Consider the following 17,370-nt stretch of genomic DNA (forward strand, 5'->3'; position numbering starts at 1 on the left):
ACTGCACATGTAGTGCCTTTCCAGACCCAATTCAAATGCCCCTTCCTCCATGCAGCCTTCCTTGATTTCTCCCCCTTTGAAAACCCTCCTCCAAGGTAGAAACAATATCTCTCTGAAACTCTAAAGCACTCCATTGATGACTACTATTTTCTATTGGTATTAGAATTCGTTGTGTATATCCCACAGCTGTATCAGTCTTCAAATACTTCCCAGGCAGGATCAGTGCCAGCTTCCATTTGTTATCATTTGCAACACCCTGCACACAGTATGTTCCAGGTAGATGGGTGTCAATGAATGACTTTATAACCTCAGCATCAACAAATTAAGCTTTGTCAGGTTGGGTGCAGACAGATGTAAGTAACAGAAAATATGACTAATGGTGTGTGAAATCCTAAAAGCATAGAGTTGCATCTCAGAGCAGGAAATCTGGAGGCAAGCAGCCACAAGGCAGGTCCATGTACTCAGCAGTGTCAGGGCTCTGGGTCACTGTCTCCGTGCTCCTCTTGGCTCTTCCTCTTAGTCACTAAATAGCTGCCACAGCTCTAAGCACTGCTCTCCACTTTTGCAGAAACCTTTTCCCTTAATGTCTCAATGGCCAACTGGGTTACATGACCATTCCTTGGTGAATGAGGAGGAGAGTCACCACCAATCATGTTTTTTAGCCTAGGTCGGACCTGGCTTTTGTCTAGCAAAGAAGGAAGAAAATGGCTGCTGACTGAATAACCCACCATATCTATTGCCCCAGCTTTGTTGATGCTTTCATAGCCAGAGTAATTCCTCTTAACAGAGGGACAGATTTCTGGAGAAGAGACCAGGTGCATTTTAGAGCACTTTAGCCTTTTGTGCATCTTGAAAATTAATCACCACCCCATAGATTTGAACGGCGCTTGTTTTTCAAAACATTTTCATATTTTGAAAGGCAGGCTCACCAAATGTTTGAGAACACGGAGCTCGAGTGCCTGCTTCTACCTTTTCCTTGCCAGGTGATCTTTTACAACATACTTAGCCTCTCTGTGCCTCAGTTTCTCATCTGTAAAATGGGATAATAATAGAATCTATGTCATAGGGTTGTTGCTGAGATGAATTTATATATACTAATACACATTATATTGACCATGGTGCTTGGCACAAAGGAAGTGCTCCTTAATTTTCTATTATTACATGTCTTGATTTAGTGATCCTGTCACTTCTTGGAGATAGGGGCAATGCGAATTTTGAAACTCAGGAAAGCTGGAGGACTTGCCCATGCTCCCGCAGCTAGGGAGCAGGAGAAGGGGATGATCCAGGTGGCCTGGTAACCAGTGCCAAGGGCTCTCAGTCCTCCTGTCCTCTCTGCTTGAGTTCTCCGAACACATACCGAGAGTGGAAGAGTCATATCTGGTGGCTGAATATTTTTTCAAAAGTGATGCTTTGGTTCTCAAGTATATTGTGGATCATCTGAGAATGAGGACTATGTCTTAAGGCAGCTGTTCCCATCCTTTTTGGCACCCGGGACCTGTTTCATGGAAGGCTGTTTTTCTACTGGCCAGGAACAGGGTGGGACAGAGGATGATTTGGGGATGATTCAAGCACATCACATTTATTGTGCACTTTAATTGCTAGAATCTAATGCTGCCACTGATCTGACAGGAGGCGGAGCTCAGGCAGTAATGTGAGCGATGGGGAGTGGCTGTAAATACAGATGAAGCTTCACTAGCTTGCCCTCAGCTCACCTCCTGCCGTTCCGCCCCGTTCCTGACAGGCCACAGCCAGCACTGGTCCATGACCCTGGGGTTGGGAACCCCGTCTTAAGATCTCTCCTAGCCCTGGCCCCTAACACTGTGCCTCTATGAAGGACTCTGGTGAAGTGGGTTTTGAAGGGGAGGTTCCATGGGGAGTCTTTCATGATGAGAAGCAGAGGCCCAGCATGAGCTTTCCAAGCCGGGGGATCGGCTTATGAGGAAGGGCCTGCTCTGAGGTCCCCCAGCTACACTTGCACTTTCAGAAACTGCTGTTGGAACCGTACGCGTTAGCGGCATAAAAATGAACACAAATCAATTTGTCTCTGAATGTACTCTGAATTCCCCATGGACTCTATAAAATGCCATTTTACCCTTTTCCACCCATCTGACTGTGGAGGCAGTGGTGGATTTACATTATTTTACATTTTTTTACATGTAAAATATTTACATTATTTTACAGTTACGGGTTTGTTTTTTTCCCTTTTGGTTATGTTTTTAAGAAGAATGTTTATTGCCTATAAAGAGGTGTTTTTGTTGAAGACAATAGTGCCCTTTAGGTAGTCATAGGATGTTATTTCACAAATACCTATGAAACTGTTAAACAAGCTGAGATTGCTGGAGCTCTGCTTAAAATGGGCTTTTCATTCGTCTTTACCTTTGGAAGCTCCATGACATGGGTTTCACCACCACGGCTGCTACCGGGAAGGAGACCAGCTGGAGAAACACAGGGAGACGTGGGCAAGGCCACCCCGACCGACTGTACAGGGCAAGGCTGCCGTTTGCCCCCCCAGCCCCCCCAGGAGCCCCATGTGTGCGGGAAACGCAGCTTAGGTCTTTGGTCATGGCCCGACCTAAGACAGATTCCTGGTGGTTCAGAGGGCTCCTGGGCTGTAGGCGGGATGGGGAAGAGAAGAACGGAGGGTGCTTGGGTGGGAGGGACTGAAGCTGAGGGGTTCAAGGGGCACCTCAGACTCACCACTCACAAGCCGTCTCCCTGGAGGCAGAGGCCTCTTTTCCTCACTCAGAAAGTGAGGGTAATAATAATAATATTACAGCACCCTTCACTGGGAGGATTAGAAGAAGCAAGTCTGGAAGTGCGTTTGGCAGGGTGCCAGGGTGAAAGTGTTATTCGCTCAGTCGTGTCTGACTCTTTGTGACCCCATGGACTGTAGCCCGCCAGGCTCCTCTGTCCATGAAATTCTCCAGGCAAGAATACTGAGGTGGGTTGTCATTCCCTTCTCCAGGGGATCTTCCCCACCCAGGGATCGAACCCGGGTCTTCAGCACTGCAGGCATTTTCTTTACCGTCTGAGCCACCAGGAAATGTCACTAAGAAGGGAGGTGAGGAAAGGACTCTGGGCTTCCTTCTTGCCCTTCCCGCTGCTTCTCACCGCCCAGCGGGTCAGGGGTCAGGGTTCTGCATCCCTGCCTGGTGAGCGGCTGACCCAGAACAGGAATATGCGCTGAGAACGCTCAAGGGGGCCACTCTCTGGCTCAGGAAAAGGAAGCTCTCACAGGCCAGACCGAGACCGCAGCTTCACCTCAGACTCCAGCACCAAGTACTCAGAGTTTCAGTCTCTTGGTGAGGACCCGACCAAGATTTACTCTTGCACAGCTGTGAGCAGGACTGTAGGGGCAGGCTGTAAACGCGCCTCTGAGCAGCCCCCGCCCATCCACCCAGAGCTTCGGAGCTTCCCCCCAACTCCCTTTGTCCGGGATCTTTAAGTCCTACCTCCCGAGTCAGACGCCATTCTAAGTGTGATGTGATTAATTCGGTTCATCATCTTGGGAGCCCTGGGAGGCAGTTATTGTTGTTGTTCCCACTTCGCAGGTGAGAAGTCTGAGGTGCAGAGAGGTTACCCAGCTAGTTAGTGGTGAACTGGACTTGAACCCGGAGTCTGACCCAGAGCGGGTGTTCTGCCCTGCTCTCCTTCTGGCCAGCTTGCTCTTGACTCTGGTAGAGACCCTGGCAGTGGCAACAGGGTCCCAGCTGCTCAAGGCTGGCTGAATCTCTGTTTCCCTGTGAAGGCATGCTAATACTGACAATAATCATAGTGATGACTTACATGAAATAACAATCTGCCTGTTACTTTTACTATTATCATCATCATTGAGCCTTTCCCAGCAGCCCAGCTAATGCCAAGCATTTGACATGTATTATCTTTTTAAAAAGAATATTTATTTGTCTGCACTGGGTCTTAGTTGTGGCATGTGGGATCTAGTTCCCTGACAGGGATTGAACCCTGGCCCCCTGCCTTTGGAGTGTGGAGTTTTAGCCAATAAACCACCAGGGAAGTCCCAAGTTACTTTATTTAATCTCGATAATAACACCAGGGGGCGAGTACTATACTTACGGAATGTATGGTATTCTTTACCATCTAAGCTACTTCTCTGGTAGCTTAGATGGTAAAGAATCCACCTACAATACAGGAGACTCCAGTTCGATCCCTGGGTTGGGAAGATCCCCTGGAGAAGGGCATGGCAACTCACTCCTGTATTCTTGCCTGGAGAATCCCATGGACAGAGGAGCCTGGTGGACTATAGTTCATGAGGTCACAAACACTTTCACTTTTCTTCACTATCCTTACACCCATTTTAAAGTTGAATTAACCCTAAGGCTCCCCATTTACCACATTATTTGTGTTTTCATTTTTTAAACATTTCCAGCAGCTAATCACTTTGCATGCCCTCACTGTAGCCAGGCTCAAAAACTTGAAATAACTGCACATTGGCCACCACACCCAGGTCCTCTGGCTCCCTGATTACCAGGGTGCCTTAGAATCTGAACTGTATGTTGTGCTAATTACAAAACACTCAGCACTTGCCTGAATCAGCTCCACTGAGAATTCCGAGTATGTAACTTTGTTGTTTTAGATCGGTTTATTCTTAGGCAAAGTAAACCTGAAATTGCTTTTAAATTCCTTTTGAAATATTCCCTAGTTCTGTGTTTTCACACATTCACCAAGGCCTTACTTCTCCCATTAGGCTGATTCTGAGGTTTTGCTGCACAGGGAGAATGTTAACTGACAAAAACCATAAGTAATGGCGCTGAACTGTAAAGTAATTAATGCAGGAATAATAGCACAGAGTGGGGATCTCGGTGTTTTAATGAGAGCTCAGGAAACTGCCTGGCTGAAGTTGGTTGAAAGTGGAGGGGGAGAGGAACGTAACCATAATCACTGCTGCTTATTAAAAAGTGACCTCTAAAAACAAAGTGACCTCTTTGGCGTGATCAATACGGAGACCTCAAAACCTTTCCTGTCACCTGGAACTTTGCTTCTAAAACTCTGTGGGCCTTTTAATAAAAAAGATAGTCCCCAGTCTACCCTCACCTACTGTGAAATTTTCCAGTATTTTTTTTTTTCTTTTTTGAGGGTGAAATTAGAAATCACCATTTTTAGAATATTTGTGTGTGTGTGTGTATGTATATATTTTACCCTCAAATATATTTATTCAATGTTTGCTCTATACTGAGAGTTTTAACTTTCTGTTTTCCTTTCCATTATCCCTGAAAAGAATGGATTATGGAAAAAAGATTAAAGTAGGTCTAACGCGATACAGTGTTTGCTAATGTGCTATCAGAAGTATTAGTAGGACTTGCCAAAGGACTTGTGTCTTTTATGAATGCCTTTCAGATTGCAATTATCTAATAGACTTGGAAACCTGTTTGTATTCTTGCAGGCATTAACTGTCACCTTTGAAAAAATCCCAGAAAATGAGAGTGCAGATGTCTGTCGGAACATATCAGTCAATGTTCTTGATTGCGATACCATAGGTCAAGCCAAAGAAAAGATTTTCCAAGCATTCCTAAGCAAAAATGGCTCTCCTTATGGACTTCAGCTGAATGAAATAGGACTTGGTAAGGCAATACTATTTTGTCCCAATTCCCTGATGAGGATCCCTCCCACCATCCCTCCCTCCCACCAGGCCCCCAGCATGTAGCTGTGACTCTGCTGAAGCTTACTAGCCTGGAATGTTCCCAGAGGGCATGTCTAAGGACCCGGAGATTGCATTGTTCTCTCACAAGTATCATCCTACAAAAACCAGGATCCTTCAAAGAAGCTGTTCTTCTTTCAAAAAAAAAAAAATTATGTTTGTAAATCAGATTCATGAGATTTCGAACCTTGAGACCTAGTGAATTCACCTTGCATCAAGAAGTACAAAAGGTGTCAACCTAAGGCCTTCTGTATGTGTTGCGTTTCACGTTGGCATTTGATTTGTTTGTTGTGATACCGAATATGTCATTAGTGGGTGGCTCAGACTCTGGGTGTGAACCCCAGCAGGCTAGAAAGGTCATCTTCCTCTCTGCTAATCGCATCCTGCATTAAGTATAGACTCGGTCCTCCCCCACCATGAAGCAGCATCTGCTCGGAATTCATTTTCGGGCTCTATTGGTATACTGCAAAGGCGAGCATATGCGTGAGCGAGCTAACAGGGCTCCACTTCACTCAAATGTTCATCAACATTTTAAAGTTGAGCTCCACGCAGCCCTCCCAGGAGACTGTCGTGGGATTTTACAGCAGATAATGGGATAGGGAAAAAAGAGTCAAAGCGCAGCGGTGACAGACAGCGTAACAAGGTTCATCTCTCCTGCACGTTCAGTTGTAGCCTCGACTAAGCAGGCAATTAAATTCATCCCACCTGGCCCTCCAAGGCAGCCCCCCTGCTAAAAGGCCATTGAGAGAAACCTGGGGGCAGGGTCTGGCCCCATGAGTGAAACCATGCAAATGTATAGCAGTTCCAAGGCCTGGCTTCAAGGGAAGCGAGGCCGCTAGAGCACTCTCATCCACCTGTCTTCTGCTTCCTTCTGTTGGCTGGACTGTGGGCACTTCAAGACCGTGTGAGCTCATTTGGTTGGAGGTGGGGTCAAAGGGCAGCCCCAGTCAGGCAACCATGACATAACCCAGGACCATCAGCTTCCTGGACCTGCGCCTGCATCTCCAAGTGTGTCACTCTGACTACAAAGGCCCTTGGAGCCAAGGCCCATGGGGAAATGGCCCCGTGACCTCAGTCCTGCTGCTGCCAAGTCCATAGGACCATCCTCACACCATCGAGGGTTTCTGCCCATCAGGTGTTCCTGGCCTCTGACGTGGGGGTTGGACAGGGAGCAGGACAAGCCCCCTAGAAGCTTCCCATTATAGTCTTATGGCAAATGGCTTCTGCATGTCTGCTGATCTTCCAAACTAGCTCCTTGGCTAGCCTTGGAAAACTAAGACATAGCCTTAGATACCAGCTATAAATTGTATTAAAATCCGATACGAGAAGTAGCTGTGTAGAGACCTCTCATAGCAGAGACTCACACAGGCAGATGCCCAGAGGGGCAAGAGGCATCATTTATAAGGGATGTCAGCCTACCTGGGATAATGGGAACTGGTGGGACCCAACTTAATTGGTGAAAGCCACCAGCTAGATAAGGGGGCAGTGTGATCAGTGTTACCAGATGATCCAGTTTTTTTTCAAAAGAGAAATCACAAGTCCTAATTTTTATGTGCAATCTTCAATCTTTAAATGTTGGTTCTGAATTGACATTAGAATAAAACATGGTGCAGGTTCACAAAATGAAAAACAAACCACATCCGTGGGCCACACTCTAACCCTAAGGCACAAGCTGGTGACCTCTTAAAGGAGCTGAAGCCCTGATGCTGGGGTGCCAGCCAACCAGCACACCCCACACGGGGATGGACAGATCGTTCCTAGAGCACCTGCTTGTGAACACACAGGTAGTAAGCATGCAGATTTGCTTTTGGAATTTTCTGAAGAGTTTAATATCTTGGAGGATGCATTATTTTGTCTTCCTTTGGCTTTATTTCCAGGGTTAGCCTCAGAGTAGAAGCTTCAGGAAAAAAATGTGATCTTACCTATCAGAGCCCTAAACATAAAAGTAAAACAGAAGAGAACGCAGGCTACCGGCCTGGCTGATAACATCTCCAAACCTTCAAAACCACTTTATTTTGGCCTTGTTTTTTAGCCACTAAGTCGTGTCTGATTCTTTGCCATCCCACGGACTGTAGCCTGCCAGGCTTCTATGTCCATGGGATTCTCCAGGCAATAATATTGGAGTGGGTTGCCATTTTCTTCTCCAGGGGATCTTCCCAAACCCTGTCTTACTTACAGCAGACAGGGATCAAACCTGTGTCTCCTGTAAGTAGTAATTGCAAAAGTGACACATTAGTATGTTACATTTCTGTGTCATTTTAAAAGAAAGCAAAATGCTCTTTTTCAAAAAATTTTTTTCCAGAGCTTCAGGTGGGCACACGACACAAAGAACTTCTGGATATTGACAGCTCCTCTGTGATTCTTGAAGACGGAATCACCAAGCTCAATACCATTGGCCACTACGAGGTAAGAACAAGGTTATCCCCAGCCTGAACTGGGGCTTAGCTCATGTCCAGGACCATGCAAATTCTTTGAAAATTACAAGATTCCCACCAGTTTTCTGGAATCATTTGAAGATTGCTTGTTTCAGGGGCAGAAATTTTCCCTTACTTGCTCATGGTGTGGGATCTCCTTTCCCAGAGCTGCGATTTTCACGGGGTCCAGTCACTTTCTATCCTGCGGTTTAGGTCAGAAACTTCACCTTTACCAGATCCTCTGGACTGTTCAGTGGAAGAGGCATTGTTGAGCTTGACCCTGGACAAAGCTATGGGAGTTCTAAGTGGCACCGCTGTTCATTACTGACCTGGTGACCTCTGTGTAGGGTCCTTTGTTTCTGAAGAAGTTTTACGTTTCCTGTTTGTTTGAATATTCAGTGATACCTCCTTGGCCTCTGACCCACTTGCTGGGTGAGTGTTGAGGTGGGTGAGGGGAACGTGTGACCCAGCAGAGAGCTGAGTGCGGGAGAAGCGTGCTCAGAACCAAAGAGGGGAGGCGGGGGAGGTTCCTGAACACCACGGGGTCCTGCGAGTCATTCAGGAAATCACCCGAACCTTTGTTGAATATCCACTCTGTGCTAAGAGCTGGGACGGCATTCGAGTGGAACAAAGACTAGGTCCCTGGCCTCAGACAGCCTACAGCCCTGGGACCGGGGCAGGGGTGGAAAGGAAGGAGGAGACAAGTCGTGAGGCAGCATCTTACAGTTTAAGAGTGCTATGACTCAGAGCATCCAGGAAGGCTTCCTGGAGGAAGCAGTGACTCATCTAAGACCTGAAGAGTGAGAACTTAACCAGGCCAACATTCCCAACAGGGAAGGGGAGCGTGCTTGCTCTTCTGCAGAAAGACTTTTAGACTAGCTAGAACTGGAGAGGGGCACAGGTAGCAATGAGAGCCAATAACAGCCAATGTTTATGGAACGCCTATCCTGTGCCAGTTGCTGGTCTCAGCCTTCCTTTTATTTCTGCAAATTTTACCCATAGCAGTCCTATGAGGTAGGGACTGTTATTAACCCACTTTACAGATGAGTACACAGAGGCTCAGGGAAGTGTGAGCTAGTCAGTAGCTAGTCAGTGGCAGAGAGAAGTTGGGACCCGAATCGTTGGGCTCTAGGGCCCATAGCTTAACCAGTACAGGATGGCTTCTCACAGTAGAAAGGCAGAGACGTGGCGGGGTGTGGGGGGGTGGTGGTGTGGGGAGTGGGGAAGTACAGACCGCGCAGGCCCCACAGCTTCGTCCAGTCTGGGTGTTATGCCCAGCACAGTGGGACACCATTGGAGGATCTTACGCAGGAGAAATTTGTGTCTCAGGAAATGACTGTGGCTGTGTGTGGAGCATGGATATAGGAGGTGCCAACGGGGAAACGGGGAGGCTCTTTAAAGGATTTCGGGTAAGGAATGATGCTGACCGGGAATGACACTGTGGCTCTGGAAAATGAGGCAAGCAGATGAATTCAGAGATGGGCGGAAGGTACAAGCCGTGAGCTGTGTGGGTGGGAGAGATACTGGGGGGAGGCGGGTCAGGAAGGCATGGGGATGGCTGGGTAGATGCACAGACACCCTTGCTGAGCTGGAGAAGCAGGGCAGCAGCTTCCTAGGCCCTTGGAGAGTAGCGCCCCATCTTTCAGGGCTGAAATCCCATGGAGACGTGTCTGCACCAAGAAGGCCTTTGGGGCGGGCACTCCCCTCACCCAGACAGAATCCGAGACCAGTCCTTGCCAGGTTTCCTGGACAACCTCCGGGAGCAGAGGACCCCCCCAGCCTTGGGCTCTTTGGCTGAGCGGGTCTCAGAGCCGGGTGAGGAATTGTTGCTTTGGGTAATCCCTGGGTGGGTGTTGCCCCTGCAGCCTTTGCTGGAGGGCGCCCCGCAGAGAATGTGCCGGGTTAACAGTTTGTCCTCACCCTTCTGCATCTTAGACTTTCCAACCTTGGTATCATCTTGCCAAGAGCTGCGGCGCCTGTGGGGTTTTAAAAATTCTATAAAGTTCAAGGAACTTTCTGGAAGTACCTCTTCCTATTGGTGGGCCACATTTGGAGAAGCGCTGCTCCAGAGGAAATCTAAGGGCTGGGAAAATTAGAATCAGGCTCATTCCACCTTCAGTCTGCGTTTGAGAGCTGCACCCCGCCGCTGTCTCCTCCTCCTGTTTCTGGGCGGTGGGCTTGTCTGGGCAAGTTTGGCAGAAACACAGCCCCCAACGCCCTCCTTTGGTGTCTTGAGCCGCGCTGGCCTTGCTCAGCTGTGCAGGGAGGGCCAGCCCGCCCTGGTCAGGCTTCTCAGCGCCCCCTGGCCACCATGTGGCAGGCAGTGGGCCCCAAAGGAAGGGGGTGTGGCCGCTCACTGGCACAAGAGGGCAAGGCAGACGAGACGCTCCAGCAGGGAAAGGGGAGACCCACGCCTGCTGTCTGCAAGGTGAGGGGAGGACTGTCAGGAGAGAGGGGACATCAGTCTTCACTGCAGACACAGCCGTGCTAGACCCCGATCTGCTTAAGGATGATAATGAAATTAATCTGGCCTGTAGTCACTTCCCGTCCCAATGATTTATTGGCCTCATACCCTAGCGTTGCCACATGGTGGTAATAAATGACAAGACTAGGACAGAAGGGCTTAAAGGATTCTCCTTACGTTTAAAGAGCTAAGCCGTAAGGCAAATAAACGCAGAGAGCTTGAAGGAAACTGGGGAGGTCAACGGCCGCATGCTGTCTGTGCCTGGACCATCCCACATGCCCTGGTTTTCAGAGACTATCATATATCCAGCCTCCTAAATCTACACCCGCTTCACAGCACAGTCAAAATCTGGAATCATTTGACAGGGCTGAGCTGAAGCTTGCTTTTGCCCTTTCATTAAAGAAAAATTTTCTCCTAGAACACTTACATTTCCCTCCAAAGAGACAGGGCGCTAATTATCACTCTTATTCATTTACTAAAGCGCTCTCGTTTGAGTCACTGTAAGTGCTTGAAAGCAAAAAACTATATTTCATTTAAAAATAGGATCTCACTCGGAGTCTTAAGTGATTCAGACTCACCTCCCTCCAATTAGCCCAAATTAGTGAGGTTTTCGAGTTAATCTGTAGCGAAGGTCAGTTCCTCCTCCTATCTAAACAAAGTCCCTGCTGCTGGAATGTGAGCCTGTTTCCTCTCTCGCCTTGTCCTGTCCTCAGGGCAAATAGAGTGTAGCTGTTCTCCTCCGAATGATTTACTGTCCGTGTACTTGAAGAACCAGTTTCTTGAAGGGACATGACGGTGCAGCGAGAACATAGCATCTCATGGGTTGGATGCCGCCTCCGGAGCCCCACAATACCAGCAGTACCCATCACCAGCAGGATGGCATCCTTGCCCACCCTGGGTGTCGGCTTGCTTTGCACAACGGTGGCAGCACCTGACGACAGTGGCAGCCCGTGCCCAGCACTGCTGGAGGGCATAGACATGATGGACGTTCACACAGCCTGTGTGTATTACCCTCGTTCTCTATCGGGTGAACACGAAAGAGCAGAAATTCCTGCTCCAGTCTTTGAGTGCTGTGCAGACAAGGGGCAGAGTGACACCTTGACAAACCCATGAAGCCAGAGGCATCTCCGCGCCTATCATTAGGCCGTCCCGAATGCCTCCTTCACTGTTGCCCACTGTGTGTGTTTGCTACGAGGGGGACCGTGCCGTGCTCTGGAGCCAGCACGGGTGACTATGTGAGTCTGGAGAGGGTGTGAGGTCGCTGGTCCCATGTGACTGTGGCAGGATGCTCTCTCCCGGTCCAGGCTTGCTGCAGCTACCCCCGCCCCTGCCGTGTGAACTCTCACTGCACCCACATCCAGCCGTTGGGTGGCATCAAGTTTGCAGGACAGGTGTTGTGTCCGGCAGGAAATGTGCTCTTACAGATCACACCTCTCGTTCTGAGCTGTGAGGTTTTGAGGGCAGAAGAGACGTTTAACCACCGTGTTGCTGAAGAATGTTCCTCCTAACGGGAGCGTGCCGGTGCTCCAGTGGTCAGTGCTAACACCAGAGTTGTCGCTCACATGACACTTAAAGTTCAGACGAACGTCCCCAAGGTCAGTGGGCTTTCCGGTCAGGTGTGTTGCCTGTGGACAGGCTGTGGGCTCCATCTTTGGACTCTCTAAGGGTCTCGTATAGCATGGATGACTTTAGATTCTTATTCACCAGAAAAGTGGAAAGCTTTAGTGTGCTGGGCACTGTTCTAGGAGCTTTCACGAACAGTAGCTGCTTCATCCTCTTTGTAGCCCGGTGAGGTAGACACTGTCATTCTTCCCATCCCTGAGGCTCAGGGAGCCTAAGAACCTTGGCCACACTCCCATAGCTCTCCTCACTGGTGCCCCAAGGCTGGAAGCAGATGAAAAAGGGATTGCACAGAGGCTGTGCCTCTGCTCAGCGCCAGAGGGGTCACCTTGCTCAGAGCTGGGCTTGCAGCCCACGTTCCTAGCCTCTGAAGCAGCCTGGCTGGAGAGCTTAGGAGAAATTCTGGTAGTCATCTTCTCTGATGTCAAATTCAAAAGGGCGACTTCTCTTCAGATCTTACGCTCAATCTCACGTCTGTGAGTTTATCAGAATGCTTCCTTATGTCTGATCCTTTTTTGACATCCTTTAAGGCCAATACTCCTTGAAGGCGACAGAAGTTTACCCTCATCAGAGGGAAGCCTCTTTCAGGTATCCAAGGGCTGACAACTCCAGCGCAACAAAAGCCTGGGGAGCTTAGGCTCCTCATCGCTCGCTCACTGGTGGAGCCCAGGCTCCCGCCTCGAGGACTAGCTCGGGGCTCCCGCCGTCCTCAAAGCGGCTTTGTGTCTGGCCCAGGGCTGATCCCAAGCACACCAGAAAGAAGCCAGACCTCTGTTATCATTGTCACTAGTGTCAGGAGCCCTCCAGAGCTCTGTCCTGGGCGGCGGGAGCGTCTTGGGTGATGTGATGTGTCTGTTGAGAACGTTCCAGATGCTCTGCTGAGCCCTGAGCCTCCTCTCCTGAAGGACTGAGCAAGGTTATTGCTTGGGCTCTGAGAGAGAAAATAGATTCCTTTTTCGTCTGCCTCCAGCCTTGGGGTGTCAGTGAGAAGAGCTGAGGGGAAGGCGGGAGAGCAGTATAGATGAGTGGTTGCTGGGACAACGTTAGTTGAATAGGGTTCTGTTTTCACAAAATACCATTTTAGGAATGAGAGATGCCAGTAAGGTTTCCACATGGAGCTTTGTAGTGACTATTGTGTTTTTAGACTTAAGGAGAAAATGTAATGGTGGTTCAGACCCTACTCATAATTTTCCATAAAATTCTTAGGCTAAAGTTCCAGCTTTCCTCTTGGGCCAGCTGTTTGAAATTGACTCTGTCTTGGCCTTCCCTGGCGGCCCGGTGGTTAAGGCAAAAGGAGAAGGGGGCAGCAGAGAATGAGATGGTTAGAGAGCATCAGCAGCTCCACAGGCATGAATGTGAGCAAACTCCAGGAGATGGTGAAGGACAGGGAAGCCTGGCATGCTGCAGTCCGTGGGGTTGCAGAGTCAGACACGACCAAGCAATTGAGCAACAACCACTGGTGGTTAAGACATCCTGCCTCCATTGTAGGGAACCCAAGTTTGATCCCTGGTCAGGGAACTAAGATCCCACATGCCTTGCAGTGCGGCCAAAAAAAAAAAGATATTAAAAAAAAAAAAAGGAAAGAAAGAAATTGCCAACATTTGACCATTTTTTACTTTCAAAATAGTTTCATCAGGTTAAGTATAAGTTCAACCTTATATTTCTAGAAAATCTGTTTTTATGGTATAATCATCAACTTTTGGCATTAAGACAGTATTTTACCACAAAGAAATCTCACCTTCACTTACAATATGAGGGTGTGTTGCTTTTATTTCAGAAGCAACCTCGTTTTATTTTTTTAAAGGTGTTCTTTAGTGACTCAGTCCACTCCAGTTCAGTCACTCAGTCGTGTCTGAATCTTTGTGACCCCATGGACTGCAGCACACCAGGCTTCCCTGTCCATCACCAGCTCCCAGAGCTTGCTCAAACTCATGTCCATCGAGTCGGTGATGCCATCCGACCATCTCATCCTCTGTTGTCCCCTTCTCCTCCTGCCTTCAATATTTCCCAGCATCAGGGTCTTTTCCCTGAGTCAGTTCTTTGCATCAGGTGGCCAAAGGATTGGAGTTTCAGCTTCAGCATCAGTCCTTCTAATGAACACCCAGGACTGATCTGCTTTAGGATGGACTGGTTGGATCTCCTTGCAGTCCAAGGGACTCTCAAGAGTCTTCTCCAACACCGCAGTTCAAAAGCATCCATTCTTTGGCACTCAGCTTTCTTTATGGTCCAACTCTCACATCCATACATGACCGCTGGAAAAACCATAGCTTTGACTAGACGGACTAGTCCGCATTTAGTGGCTTGTCCCCACTTGATGAGCTTTAGTTCAGTGTACCTTAGATTTAGTTATTGATTTCTGTATTTTTGACTGAGCTGGATCTTCGTTTCTACGTGCAGACTTTCTCTAGGCGCAGCGAGCAGGGACTCGTCTTCGTTGCGGTGCTCGGGCTTCTCATCGCAGCGGCTCCTGTTGCAGAGCACAGGCTCCAGGTGTGCGGGCTTCAGTCGATAGGCTCAGGAGCTATGACTTGTGGGGTTTAGAATATGGGCTCAGTGTTTGTGGCACATGGGCTTAGTTGCCCTCCAGCATGTGGGATCTTCCCAGACCAGGGGTCAAACCCATGTCCTCTGCACTGGCTGGTGGATTTGCCACAGTGGACCACCAGGGAAGTCCCGAAGCAACTTTAAATTGATGACATGGGTCCATCTCTCCCTGTGTGGTCTCAGCTCCTAATTCCGATGGTAGAAAAGTCTGCAGTCATCTTTGCCTCATTCCAGTGAGGGCCAGTTACCTTCATTGGAGGGGTAGGACTTCGATGTCATCTTGAATCTTGGAGCACCATGAGACTGGAAGGAATTTAATGTGAAATTGCTGTGTGTACCAACTCTACTCTGGGCTGGAGAAACATTCCTGCCACAGATCCATCTAGTGACATTAATCTTTCTTTGATTTAATTTGTTTTTCATGCCTAAAGTAGGGGCCCACAGAATGCTCCCAGCCTCACAGGAGTATGGGAGGATTAACGAGCCACTCTTAGGAAAGCTTTTGGAGCTCCTCAGATATAACAAACAAAATCATATATTTAACACCTTGAATTCTGTGGCACTTTTCAAAATGGCATTTCTGGTCTTCATTCGGCAGCAGCTGGCTTTTGTGCAAAATCGAAAGTGGAACCCTTTACCACCCACCTCCAACAAACATCTATAACTAAACTAGTTTTCTGTCTTTATAACAGTGTTAACATGTCACGTGGAGGGAAAAACGTGGCAGCCCTAGAGCCTCTGTGAAAGTTAGACATACCCTCGCACACATACATGCTCACACACACACAACTCATCCTCTAATAAAATGCTTTTACACTTGCTCTCAGGAGATAATTTCAGAGTAAAATTTCCCCAGTACAAGCTGCGTCTGCGCTGTCTTAATGCCTGAGCACCGTGCCAGCAGCGAGTCATTGCCAGCTCTCGAAAAGACATTTGAACTTTTGGCTGGGCTCCTTATCGGAAAGCCCATCCGTGGTGTTTGTGATTATAGAGTAAGGGTGCTCGCTTTTGGCAAAACAAAGCATCTGACAGTAGCAGATTATTGGCTCAACACACAACAGGATCCATTTGGGATTCATTCTTTGACAATTACCCAGAATGAATCACCAGCTTCCTTTTATAACAAAGGTGTTTATTGGCTTAGAAACAGGGCATATCCAGCTCTTCATGGGGAGGGATTTTGTAATGATGTTCAGACATTCTCATAAACTTGGTGTCTGAGTATTGCTAAGGGGGTGCCTGCACAGAGCGTTGACTTTAATTGCATCAGAAATGGAGGAGAATTGAAAAATCAGCCAGAAAACAATGAATGGCTCAAGGGGAAAGGAGAGGATGTTTGGTAATAGCGGCAGGGTCCAGGAGCTCAGTACGAGTTTAGAATCCGTGCATAAAACACTTTGCAGAGGCCAGGAGGCCCCCACCAGCCCTGCCCAGGGCCCCCTTCCCCCACAAGATGTCGGGAGCACCAGTAGTTGGAGGCTTCTGGCCTAGACTTAGTGACTGGCTGGACCCTGTGCTCAGGGGCCTCCACCAGGGCTGGCGCTCATGTTCCTTCCCCGTGGGGACAACCTTCGAGAGATTAGGCTTTAATCCTTTGGTGTTTGCTGAGCCGGTTTGTATATTCTGATAACCAACTTGCCGCAGGCCAGAAACATTCTAAGTTTTTATTTTTTTTCCAAATGGAGGGAGGCCAGGTCCAAATTAATATCAGAATTCAGAACAGCCTTAGAGCTTTCAAGTGCAGGGAAAAATCACGTGGCTGATGACAATGTTCAGAAATGACAGGGTTAACCCTCCAGTCACATCCCAGAATAAAAGTGAGGATTTGGGTATCCCCGTCCTGTCGCTTCTCCATGGCCCCTTTGTCTAGTACTTCTTTGGACCAGCCGCTCAGAACAATTTACTCCTCCAGCGAGCAAAGCCTGCCCTCTTTCTCTTAGCATCTAGGCCCCCTTGGCCTGATGGGCCCTTCTTCCTCTGGTTAAGTGTGAGGAAGGGTTACGCTAAGGGTTCCAGGGTCCCCAAAATTTCTCATCCCTCAGAACTCTTGATGTTATCTCCAAAAGGGGCTACACATTGGGGCTGAAATCACATCAGTATGGTGAAAGCATTTGTCAAATGCATACATTTAAAACCCATGACAGTTTTTAAAAACAGCTGTGTTGGGATGTAATTTGTATATCATAAAGGTCACCTTTTCACAGTGAAAGTGGTTCAGTGGGTTCTTGGGAACATTTGTGGAGCTGTGCAATTGTCACCACAATCTAATTTTAAAACATTTTCATTACTTCAAATAGAAACCTTGAACTCATTAAGAGTCACTCTTCATTCCTCCAAAGGCAACTAGTAATCTACCTTCTATTTGTACAAATGTGCCCATTCTGGACAAATTATGATTGTATAATAAGTGATCTCTTGTGACTGACTTCTTTCACTTAACCGTGTTTTTGAGATCCGTTCATGTTGCAGCATGTGTTAATACTTCTTTCCTTTTATTGTATGGGAATTTTTTTGTAGTGTGTTCATTCACTAGAATGATAATTCTTTTAAAAGGACAAACTGCTGGTAGCTGCAACAATGCAGATAAATATAAACGTGATAGACCTTATATTGACCCTAAGAAGCTAGACACAAGTGTACGCTGAATGATTCCATGTACAAGAAGTTCAACA

At 48.0% G+C, this 17,370-nt stretch overlaps 1 protein-coding gene across 1 annotated transcript in view; it reads left to right on the forward strand.

Moving 5' to 3' along the window:
* Positions 1-17,370, forward strand: part of PLXNC1 (plexin C1) — a 152,139-nt gene that overhangs the window by 120,284 nt on the left and 14,485 nt on the right. The window contains exons 22-23 of the mRNA XM_070454329.1: positions 5,402-5,579; positions 7,959-8,062. Coding sequence (XP_070310430.1) covers positions 5,402-5,579; positions 7,959-8,062 — 282 coding nt within the window. The remainder of the gene's footprint in view (positions 1-5,401; positions 5,580-7,958; positions 8,063-17,370) is intronic.

Source organism: Odocoileus virginianus, chromosome 24 (assembly GCF_023699985.2).
Source record: "Odocoileus virginianus isolate 20LAN1187 ecotype Illinois chromosome 24, Ovbor_1.2, whole genome shotgun sequence".
Taxonomy (NCBI): Eukaryota; Metazoa; Chordata; class Mammalia; order Artiodactyla; family Cervidae; genus Odocoileus; species Odocoileus virginianus.